The sequence below is a fragment of the Notothenia coriiceps genome, unplaced genomic scaffold (genome assembly GCF_000735185.1).
Source record: "Notothenia coriiceps isolate Sejong01 unplaced genomic scaffold, NC01 NC01_scaffold00028154, whole genome shotgun sequence".
Lineage (NCBI taxonomy): Eukaryota > Metazoa > Chordata > Actinopteri > Perciformes > Nototheniidae > Notothenia > Notothenia coriiceps.
Window position 1 is genome coordinate 87,012 of NW_011360855.1, and position 12,844 is coordinate 99,855.

The 12,844-nt window shown below is 39.0% G+C and overlaps 1 protein-coding gene across 1 annotated transcript; it reads right to left on the reverse strand.

Annotated features, from left to right (window-relative positions):
- Window positions 1-1,349: 1,349 nt before the first annotated feature.
- On the reverse strand, window positions 1,350-10,044 carry LOC104958027 (voltage-dependent calcium channel gamma-4 subunit-like; the record flags this gene model as incomplete). The annotated part of the gene is made up of 4 exons (XM_010785720.1): window positions 1,350-5,604; window positions 5,938-6,078; window positions 8,325-8,408; window positions 9,793-10,044. Coding segments are annotated over 4 exons (1,322 nt in total), but the record flags the coding sequence as incomplete, so codon positions are not given.
- Between the last annotated feature and the right edge of the window lie 2,800 nt (window positions 10,045-12,844).

Sequence of the window (12,844 nt, forward strand, 5' to 3'; positions counted from 1 at the left end):
GGGAAGACTTAATTAACTAGAACATCCTCCTCCTCCGAGCAGACAGACGCCGACGATACTCCCGCTCTATCTCTTCCTCCATCTCAAATAATTAATGGATAAAAGACAAAAACAAAAACGTGTCCATCTTTGATCTTAGCAAATCAGTTATGAGTCTTCAAAAACAAATTGTGCTCAATAAGGTGGGGCCTTGCATATGACCCACACCTGCACACTTGCTAGCCTGTTCCATTCTTCATTCTACGAATGCTAGGAAGGATTCTTGCCTAGCCACTGAAGGACCTGACTCGGAAGGACATGTCCTACCAAGGAAGCGTCCTCGACTTTGAGAAACGGCTAGGGTCCAATGAACCATCATTTGTCATGATTTTAGTTTTGTGTCTAGTCATGGTTTTATTTTGAAGTTCTGTTCTCCCTGTGTCTTGTCTTCCTTCCTGTGTTTGCCCTCCTGTGTCTGATTGTCTCATTGTGTTCACCTGTTGCCCTTTTGTTTCTGCCTCCCCTGCCCAGCTGTGTCTTGTCCTGTGATTACCCTTCTGTGTATTTAGCCTGTGCTCCATGTCCGATCGTCTTTGTTGTCACCCTCCATGTTGGTTCCTGTTGGTTTTTCTGGTCTGGATATTCCTCTTGCTACACATTTATGGCTTTATTTGTTCATCGTCAAAAGCTTTTTTTTAATTAAAGCTCACTTTTTGTTACACCTTGTACCTTCTCCTCATTCTGCATTTGGGTCCTGATTTTCCCCAATACCTGACATCATTTACCAAAGGAAAAGAGATAATGCCTACCCATGATTTCATGCGGCCGCAACATTTAAGGCAATGCATCCTTGGGCCATTCGAAACATTTGCCGTTGCTGTCCTTATGAATTCTCTTTCATGTTTATTACTTTAGTATTCAAAAGAAAAAAAGTTGTAAATAACATAGCACGTTATTATTTTTGACATTTGGACTGGAGCCACGTCTACAACTCAGTCCAGTCTCAACAAAAGTCTGAGAGCTGTTGGACCTAGAACCCGACTGTGACACCAACAGTATGGCCTACAATCGCTTAAGTCTTCGACCAAGTAAAACTCACTAAAATCTGCATTAGTTAAAAACCATTGGTCAACTTCTTTATAAACCATGGACAGGACCACTGTATTTGACAGACCAGAATGAATCATTCTTGTAATGGTCATATGGGTCTGCTTGGTAGACAGACACCTTGGAGTTTATGGTGCATCAAAAAATCAAAGCTGTATTTCATTTTTTTCACTCAATAATTCACTTGACAAAACCACATTTTCAAATAGAACTTTAATGAATATATCTATATATTTTTATATATGTATATATACCTTTTTGTATTTTTTGTATTTACTAGTGAGGATCAGTATTTTGTATTGCTTCCCCTTTTCCTTATGGTCCTTTAAATGTATCGGTCTGCTGATTTGAAATATACCAGTTATCAATTTGAAGAGTTTCAGGTCTGACTCTTGTCAGTGGCCAAAGTGTTGGGAAAAGGAGCTGGTGGCTTTTAAAATGGCTTTTTTTCACATCAGGATATGAACTTAAAACAGAGAAACAGAACCTCCACTTTTAAATATACTTTACAAAAGGTAAAAAAAAAGATTTGGACACTTTAAGTAATTTTTTCCTTACATTTCACATATCTCAGAAGCATCATGCTGATGCTTTTTGTTTTTCTAATTTGTTTAGCATGTAAACACCACTGACAACACCAACACAGACCACATTTAGCCCACTGTCCCAGCACTTAGGCTACTGACAATTTGTCACAGGCAGGCGTGAAGCCTTTATAGCCCAAAGTTACAGGTGTAGGAACTCTGAAACAATATAACAATATCAATACATACCACCACTAAAATAAATGGATTAATATACATTCTATCGCCAACACTTATACACTGGTCGGAACATTAAAAAACACTGATTATTAGGCTACGTTGGTAATGTTTAGAGAAAAAAGAAAAGAAAAGCTCGGGAAAATATCAAATTAAAGATAAAGTAGGGGTGGAAATAGAGAAGAGTAATTAACTAGGACAAGAAAGACAATTGATTTTCAAAAAATAAGTAAGAAAATAATTTCCCAACAGTAAAACACAAAATAACATTCACAGTAGGCTATATGACAACTAGCAATGTACCGATGAGCAAGGCACGTAGCGCCCAGTTGTTCCAGGGAAGCAACTCAATTACCAGCGACTACTGGGCGGTTGCCATTGAAAATGTGAAAGTAAATGCGAGGTGAAGCAGAGTGTTGCTGAAAAAGAGCATGCACGCTCAGTCAACTCTCCCTATACAGATAAATGTGATGACATAATAAAATAGAGAATTTACACATGATCACCCTCTCACATTGTGCACATGCGTTCCACATAACACCACTGACTTTAGTGTACATAAGCAAGATAAAGACAATTTAAAACAGGAATATAAAAAAATTACAAAAAGAAAAATATTTCAAAATGTATAAATACCCTGCAATAACCATTACGATCATAGAAACACCAGCAACGTGATATTAAAACTCAAGGAGTTACAATCTCATTAAACCGAGAGATGATAATCAATCACTGAGAATGAAAAGACAACCAAAGGATTACCATTTACAGACATTATGTGCTTTTGTTGAAGTAAATGGATTGATAATACATAATACATTTATTTTTCTAGTTTGTCAAATAGTATATAGTTATAGCTAAAAGAGAGATGGAGGAAAGGGGAACTGAAGCTATCAGATGTGCTCTTTCCTCTTTCCCTCCTCCTCCAACTTGTCTTCAACCAGGGTTGAATTCAACTTGCCAACGCAACTGGTCCAAAAGTGCATTCAGAGTTCAGTTTGTTAGTCCAAAAGTCAGATTTAGGACATGTGTATAGGTTTCAATTCAAAATGTCACGCACACAAAGGTTTATTTTCTCCTTAAAGCCTCTAAAATATATGCTGCGCACAAAATGTGACTTTGTTAGAATTTTTTATAGAGATCATTTATAACTTATTCAATAATCCATTATGTGCTTGTCTTATAAGATAGGAACTTGGTTGGATAATATGGTTGATATTTCATATTAGAGTGACACGATTTAAATATTTAGCTAAGTTCTAACTAAAACACCACCCCCTGAGTGTAAACTGAATTGACCCCCACCCTGTGGCCTGGTTGCAGCCCTTTGCAGGAACACTCAACTGATGCTGCCTTGTAGCCTTCGGTATCAAAATGTTTTCATAATCAGTCATACAAAGCCTGAAATACATTTTTGCAATTAAACATCACAAATATCTCGTAAAAGTCCATCTTTACAAGTACACCCTTTGACATAGAAGGAGCATTTAGCAACATTTCTACTCTCTGCAGTGATTTAGTAATACATCGGCCAGCTATTGAAATATCTGGGTTTGAAACCATTCTCCTAAACCAAAGCTAAACCACATTTTAAGTAATATCTTGCAATATAATTAACTGTTTTCAAAACGTTTCTGTTGTAGCTGTCCTCCAATTAATATCTTTAAAGAAAACCCCTTTATGTTGCACTTTTTGCAAACAAAGGGATGTTCACTTAAGACGACAACTTGCAGTAAGTTGTTAACGCAATTACTGTCAAGTGAACCAAAAACTAGTGAAACAATAATAGCAGTCTACTTCCATTTGGACAGAGTTCAGCAAATATTTGACAGGTTTAATACAAGTCTCAAGCAATTCATTGCCAGACGAAGTAACTTGTTCAGATGGACATTTGTTACGGTGTTTGCCCAAACTGTGACAACTGGCAGTGGTGTAATGGAGGCGTACAGGGGGGGTCTAGAAGTCTATGGCAGTGCCTTTCTCTTGGAGTGTGGAGAACGCCCATCTGTTACTGTAATTACTTTGAGGTATGATGAAAAATAAACAGGCTCACAGTGTGTCAGCCTCTTCTCATGTGTGCGTGTATGAGGGTCAGTAGGTTCAATATGGCTATATCCTACTCTTGGGCCTAGAGGTTAAGTAGCTACTGTTGACCTTGAATTGGCAATCAAGTCATCACTGAGCAGTTTTTTACTTGGCTGAATGTACCCGTCTGTGGATCTCTGTTCTTTTTAAAACAGGAATGTGACAGAAAATTGTGGCTTGAGCCATTTGGCCACTCTTTGCTTTTATTATATACGATGCTTTAAAGTTTCAAGAAGTATACCGGAAATAATACCAGAAGGCATAGATTTGTTGGCCTGCTGGATTAAACTGAACGTCTAGATGTGAAAAAACTCTAACTCTAACCCTTACATTAGATCCAGTTCAGTTTAAACAGGGTTGCTAGCGCCTCACAACACTTAAGCTGTACCGGTTCTTCTTGTTTGAGTTGTAGTTTGTATTCCCACAGCAGCTGATTCAATGTAGAAGCGGAGAGGAATAACTACTGAGCTTCCCTACCTACTCAGCAAGGCACTTACAACCAACTGCTGCACCGAAACTAGTGTTAGTGGGAACATCCCAGTTGTGTATGAGTGACATTGTAAAAATAATTAAGCTTCCTTTTTACTGAAGCCTCCACTGCACCATTGCTGTATAAATATCTGACAAACAATGTTTTGCCTCTTAAGTCATGACCATTTAAAGCCGTTGTCTGGAAGTTGTATATAATCTCAGGTGTTATATGACTGTTTATGATATTGGTAAGTAATTATGGCAGTTAGATACCCCAGGCTCAAAGACTCTCCCTCTTTCATCTTAAATACCTCTAACATCTCAACTAATGTATTCCTCCTCTTTGAGTTTTAGTTTTAAACTGGCGTAGTTTTCCTGTTGAGTGTATCCGAGTTGCTATCTCTGTCCCTTTTGGCCGTCAGTCGGTCCAGGGTCCCCATGTTGCCCCTGTCCCTCTCCATGGTGGCTGTAGATATTGGAGCTGTCTGGGCTGGTGTGGTGGCGGATGTGGAGGTATTCAGCGGTGCTGCATTCTGGGCTACGGCCGCTGCTGCCGCCAAATTGGACTTGGAGTGGGATGGGAGTGTGCCGCTGCTTATAACCGCTCCTCCTCCTCCTCCTCCTCCACTGCCACTGGAATCCTTCGGGAAGTAGTTGTGGAGCTGGTACAAGGTAGCGCGATCCACCGTGCCATACAGAGGTGGGGCGCCGCCTCCTAGGCTGCCAAGCTTGGAGTCCCTCGACAGGGTGTACATGGAGATGTCGCCGCCTCCTCCACTTCCACCACTGCTCGTGTGGTGCGGGTTGGGCAGAGTGGCCACAGAGAAGGGTGGAGCAGAGGGCGGCAGGCTGAAGGTCTTGGACGTACCAATGGGAGAGTTCTCCTGTGAGTGTGGGGGGTCTGTCGAGCGAGAGCTGGAGTGAGAGCGCCGTCTGAAACGGTAGCTGGGCAGTCGCAAAACGGCGTGAGTGGTGCTCTTGAAAAGGTCGCTGCGAGATCTGCAGCGCAGCTCCTTGTTCTTCTCGATGTAAATGTTGACAGCGAGGACACCCACCATCTCAGCCAGGATGAAGGACAGGCCGCCAAAGTAGAAGGACCAGCCGTAGGAGTAGTGCCACTTTTTGTCCTCATCCTTCTTGGGGGAGATGTCGCTCAGAGCTGCTGAGATGTACACGATCACTCCGATGATATTGCTTAAGCCTGAGGAAATATACAAGTCTTTAAGTATAATTGCTCCTCAGAGGCACATTAACCTGCAGCTTCATTAAACTGTTTTCCAAGCAGAGATATTGGAACTGTTTTCTTTTTATTATACCGTTTAGACGCAGGCGCCATATAAACATCTATCTGCATATCATACACAAAAATGCTCATTATGTTTGTATAAGCAGATCTGAAACATTAGAATGTATGTGAGAAGCACATTACATTTCGCTTTGAGTGGAATATGAATGAACATTTTCAACTCTGGCTCAAAGCAATGAGTACAAGAACAATGGTTTCTGCCAAAACCAACATAAACTGCAGTCTTACCTGCAGCTACAAAGAGAATCCCTCCGCCTAGAATTATGTTTCTTTTGCTCTTATAGAAGCCGCTGGCAGCAACACACACTCCACCCAGCAGAAGCAATATGGCGCTAAGGATGGGGAAGATGCTTGAGGCGCGCACCACACCTGCAGGAGAAAACATTATCAGAAACACATCATGTGTGTACTGAAATATTACTTTTTCAGGACATTGTTGTGTGTAATAAAATGATTAATTCTATATGTTTCAAATGAAGTACAACTAGTGAGGAGACTTTTTGGGTTCAACACCATTTGAAGGTGCAAAGTTAACAGCCTTGTGAAACTCCTGGGAGATGAGGTGTTACCGATACGTGCTACACAGCTGACACTACAACTTGGCTCTCAAACAGGAACTATTTTTAAGTTTTCTACATAATATTCATACAATGATGTCATTTGGGCTCCGAGGAACAGCACATTGTGAACAGAATGCCTGGATTTAAAACTGGTGATAGTAATTGAAAGATGTGGGGGTTTAAAAGAGGCAAGGAATATTTAACCAAAGTGTGATATTACGTAATTTGTAAAAAATGTATTTGGACGTTGAGCCATATTATGCAACCAAAGTCACAATGTCCAGCCCTAACCCTTAGCAGGCTTTTTTGACCCATGCAAGTCCCCAAACCGAACAGAGCTGCAATGTTCATTTGCTAGAATACTTTGTGAACTGTGTTTGAGTCTATACATTTTATAATAGATGCAAGCAGGACAATCTCAAGCACCTAAAACTATTTTACAGTAGTTTATTCTGCAGACACCTTGAACTTTAAAGCAGTAGTGATAACGTACGAAACATTATAAAAGATTAAAATGCTGAATAGTTATATCTCTAGCAGGAACAGGAAAAAGCAGAGTCTTCAAGTTTTCAAGGTGACTTTTCCAGCTGCGTTATCTTTTGTTTGCCTCTGAAGAGAGAAGATACTGCAATGATAAGCATAATACTCAAAGAAGCTTCTGTCAGACATGTCATACAGAGGTTGCAAATGTATTGCAATGTCATAAATACTTGTGTATTCTGCTCTTGCTCTTTGCGCTTTTCTTGCATTTTATGTAGTTGTATTTGTATTTGCTATGTTTGTAAATTTGATTTTCTTAAATGTTTTATGTGAGGGACTGCAGATGGAAAGTAGCTCAAAGCTAAATCCGGCATATTTACGCTCGGCACATTTATTGTTTTAAGTGTTCATTAATGTGCAATGTCCCTACCAAATAAACTATTACAAAAAAAATAAAATAATAATAATAATTATTATTATTATTATTCTCTGCAGTTGTTTTTAAACGGAAAGGGGCTCTGTGGCTCGTGTGTGAGTCTTCCGCATATTTCATTGATTATCTGGATAAGTAGCTGATAGGAAAGATTTCTGAGCTTTTGGGTTTTTGTGGTGATTTAGGGGGCAAATCCCTAGTGTGTGGTTCTTAACCAAAAAGTGTATCCAATGATTATTACTTACTCCTATGAGGTTGAACTTTTAGTCCTATCATGTAAGTCAAGAGAAGAGGCAACATTATTAGTTGACTAAAAGATATGTAAATCAATATAAATATCATACATCTGAAGCTATTTTGATGACTGCTGATGACAAATTGGTTAGAGCTCCTCAATATTTAGCTTATTTTCTCAAATATAATTGCCCCATTAAAAGCTTTTGTGTTTTTGTTGGACCGAACAAAAAGTTTGTCATCCAAAGCCACCTATTACATTTGATTTTTGATTGATTAAAATAAAAATAAAAACTTAAAAAAAACTTAAGATATTTAATTCAGTCAATGTTGCAAAACAATACAGACACAAAAATCTTAGGTAGCATCACAGCTTCCTTAACATAAATATATACAGTATATTCTTATGATATATGGATTGTGAAACATACAGTTGGTAAACCAACAGGTTCAGGGCTGTACGAACAGGATTTGCTATCACAATGAAAGCAGGATGTGAAACCAGAATCCCGAGCTGAAAATAATCCATTAGTGAAGGCTGTCCTTTCAATCCATCTGTGAAAAAGCTTTCTGTACACCCCCTGACTCCCAACCCCATGCACCTGTGCATTTATACACACACACACACACACACACACACACACACACACACACACACACACACACACACACACACACACACACACACACACAGACAAATACACACACATTTACACACACCTCCAGGAACACTTTGCTTGAATCTGACATCCGTGCATTGATGTCCGCCCACCATCCCCTTCTGTCCTTTCTGTATCCGTGTGTGATGGAAACTGCGTGTGTGCGTGGTGTGTTCTGCTGAGATGTGTGCGCACACTGTGTGCACTGCAGGCTCAATGTGTTTGTGTGTGTATGTGTGTGTCACTCACGCAGCAGATACTCTGCAGAATCTTGGTCATAGTCTGCATCGTCTGGGAAATGATCTATCTGGGAACACACACCTCGCTTCAAACCTGAAAAAAGGCAGAGCGGAAGAGGAGAAGAGGGTGAGAAGAAGGTAGAAAAACCTGCAACTCAAAAGGAAGAGAGGATAATTGATGAAATACAAGATTGCCAGAATGGTAGAATAAAAAACGAGAAGACAAGACTGATTGTTCTTATATTTTTAGTCAAATGTCAGCCTCAAGTTGGTGAGGGGAAAAGTCTCAGTATAACCAGTCCATGAGGACACGTCAGAAAGATTCAACCCTAGTGGACCATGAATGTGTGCATTCCAATTTTTGGTAATCCTTGTTGAGATATTTCAGCCTTGTATAAACACACAACATACGATTGTGCTAAAAAAACTTGAGGTACTAAAAGATATTTTCAAGACATACTATGATATACATCAATTTGACAGAAATAACCATCTATTAGGACCAGGAATCCACAATTTGCCCAGTGGACAGCAGATTGGGTTGAGAGGGCAAAGCATCTTTCTAACACCTTGGATGATTTCTAAAAAGCTTGGAGGGATACTCCAACTAGAGATTAATGTTTTGTTACCTTCGCCATAGACAACGTGGCAACTCAGGTCATATCACAAACAAGGGTCTTTCAGATGTAAAAGGTGGCGTAAACTAAACATTACATTTGATGGATATAGACAAAATGTTGCTGTTGATTTGATTGGAAAAGGCAGTTAAAGAATGCTGTCCTAATGCTGTTTTACTGGTGTTGAAATGCACATGATCACACCTTTCATTCAAACACAATAACCGTACAATAGATACCTGCATCATGGAAGCCTCATCTTGCATATGTGAGTGTTGTGTGTGCTCTGTCTGCCAGCTTCAGTAATGCAAGGAAACCACTTTATCAGTCACTGCATGAGCCACCACTCAAGTATGAATTCTGGGGCATTGTAATTGTGAGTTTTAAGTTGAATATATAATGAGTGTAATTATTTCTGCTTGTCTGTTAAAAAACGCAACGAAGGAAAAATGAAGCAAAGTACAGATACTGTTTATACATATGTTCTTAAATGTTTTTATTTGAAGTTCGCAACAATGCCAAAAAGTTATAATTTGCTGTCTCACTGCATCATAAGTTTGAATAAATGTAACCATCAACAACTCATGCAGAAGTGACAATTTGAGGCCTGAGATGTTATTCTCATAACTGACCCCATATCCAAATCAAGAGTAAATCTGCAAAACACACAAATTAGTAGGGCAATGGGAGTAAGAGAACACCTACTGTATGTATGTCTGTTCTAATCACACTGATGATCACATTGACCGTCACAGGACCTTCCAGTGACAAGCACAGGAAAACACACACACACTTGTTTTCCTCCCTTGGAGGGTCCACGTATTTTCTGCCCAATTGTGGGGTCCACACAATCAGCCTTACCTTCTAGGCAGCAGATCCTCCAGAGACCAGAGTGGGTGAGTGCCCCTGGGTCTTTCTTGTCCTTGTTGTTGGAGTCCTCCTGGGACGAGTTAGCCGTGCTGTTGCATATGAAGGCACGGGCGTACAGCCAGTAGTCTGTACCGATGGCCACCGTCATCAGGGCGAAGGCCGCAAACGCCCCCATGGTGGTCAGCAGCACCTGGATGCCCCGCTCACACCATACCAGTGCTGGACGGGGAAGGAAACTAATATCTGAGAAGAAAAAAGACATGAATATCAGATGTACATACCAGAACACATGATAATACTTTAGATCTTACTCTGCCTGGTAACTGTAGGTTCCTAGACTTGATATCAACTTTTAATGTTCAAGGTGAGAACTGATTTCTTCTTCACATTCTGTAGGTTTACTTAAATAATTAACTTAGTTGCAACCATTAAAAAATATGTTTATTATATGCATTTACCAGAACTAGCTTAGATTTTCTGAGGGAAACATCGGCTTGAATTCTTTTTTTTTTCTTGAATAAAATGTAAGTCAGGGGAAAAGTCCTGTTAGCACAGAAATCATGAATGTGCCAACTTATGTGACTAAGATGTGTTTGATTTGAACCAATAATGATAAAGGGTACCACCTATTTATGAATTCCACATGGATTTCTGAAAGATTATTGTTGAGCGAAAGCTGCGGCAAGATGTATACTCTTTGTATTGATTTCAGTCTCAGGTATCACTTGTAATGAGTGATCTTTTGGTCACAAGTTTGATTCTTTTACCCATGCAAACGCCATAGTCATCCTCTACTGATTATCACTGATCACAACCATTGTGCTTGCATACAGGTCACACATTGATTTTGAGAACTGACACAGCCAAGTAAGAACATCAACTGAAAACTAAAAAGCTTTTGTTGAAGTCATCCATTTCCAAGGGTTTCATGCCACCCTGTTCACAATTCATTCATGGACCTAGCAGATATGCTATTAATGCAATAATAGAACTACTGTCCCCTATGGGTTTTCTGTGTGTGAGTGGTGTGAGTTAGTGACTTTTCTTTGAGTGACGGCCTAAAGCTGTGAAGAAGAAGAAAATTGGAAGCACGCAGCAGAGAAACAAAATGCCAATCCGATGTATCAACAACAAATATAACATTCAATATACCTACACAAACAATGTTAAGTGGAAGATGGACTTCTTGAAGACATACATTCCTAATTGTCAATGAGTTTCCTAAGAAAATGTAAATGAATACAATCCATTCATTGATAGATTAGTGGGTTCCTTCAGCAGGAGGGAACCTCTAAAATGTGACCTTCCTGTCAAAACCTGCAGTTCAAAATGACTCACTTTTCAAATGCTTTCAAATCGACAAGTTGCAGGTATGAAGAATAATGCTATACAATTATCAAAACACCGAAAGGCAAATGCAGATAAGCAAGACATAAACGGTTGCAGGGTCTTTAGGTTTACCTTCACATTAATAAACATAGAGGGTAAAATAAACAAGAGCGTAGTGGATGACATGACAAGAAGAGATGAGAGGAGAAATAGAAGCTGAGAGGTGAACAGTGAGAGGGCCGACAAGAGGGAAATTGAAATACAACACATCTGTTGTGCTTCAGGAAACATCTAAGGAGACGAAGGGATCTGCATGTTTCTATTTAACCATGTATTGCCTCAATAGGATTTCAACAATTTGAATTCAAATGTATTAAGCAACATGATTTCCGTAAATGCATTATATAAATGGTAGGTTAATGTAAACAATTAATCGAACATAGAATATTATTCCCAGTGTGGGTTAAACTATTCAGTACATCCGCTGGCATGAAGGATGTTTCTATGGCAACACAAACCCAAAAATAAATAAATCAGACCACAAGTAATCTGACCCTGAAACTGACCCTTCCTAGGGTTAGTCCAAAAAGCACTGAAGGACACTGCAATCATTATTTTTGATTGATTTTGCAGTATTTTGCACGTTAGTTTCTATTACATACTCTATACATAAGTCTGTGTTTGCAATTTATCTTAACGTCTTGTTTTGTATTGGTTGTGAAAAGAAACATTTAACAACAAAAATGTTTGAGTTATGGTAATAATAACCAGATTTGATTTGCACAGCAGTAGCCTATTGCTACTGTAAAAAGAGTAACATCATTGTTACCATTGAATCTTTCTAGTTTAGGGCAGAACAAATACTCATATGTTAATTGTAGATTAAAAATGTCTTCCTCAAAATGAACAGCTCATTTTGAAAACAGAATATTAAAATATATTATTTTATAGAATGTTTTATCTTTCATCTACATTTGAATTCAGAACTTTCATAAAGACAACAATCTTAGATTTGAAATGTTCGATCAGTCAAATACATTCTAATCAATTCAATTGATATACTATTGTGAAACATCACGCATTGTTTTATCCATAGACACAATCAAGGATTTCTTTTTTTGTACCTCACTGTTTCATGATGAGATGAGGAACAGTATAATACTGAGCACCCTGACAACATGGCAGCAACATGTGTCCTCCATGTTCCCACTTAAAATATTTCCTTCTTTAACAAATAATACCAACACGCAGTTTCTTCCTGTGTAGACAATAAAACACGTGACATTTATTATTTTACTTGATACTGATTGGTTTACTTCGTCAAAAATGTATAGGATACATCAAATCAAGGCTAATTTTTGCATTTGAAATCTGTTTTTCAGAGCCAAACTGTATGTAAAAACAATACCATGAACACCAAAAGCCATTTCAGAATATTCCAGTATTGCAATTGCTTTTAATTTATGCCATCACAACATGTACTCTTAAATGTCATACCTGCTTATACAGTATGCCAGCACTCCCTTTAATGGTGTCCATTCTACATAAAAGCAAACGTTTAGCTCGCTAAAACCGATGCTGGGGCAGATTAATCAACGCCACTTGCCCTCTGAATCCAGACCTCTATACACATCTACACTCCAGTGTGTGTGTGTGTGTGTGTGTGTGTGTGTGTGTGTGTGTGTGTGTGTGTGTGTGTGTGTGTGTGTGTGTG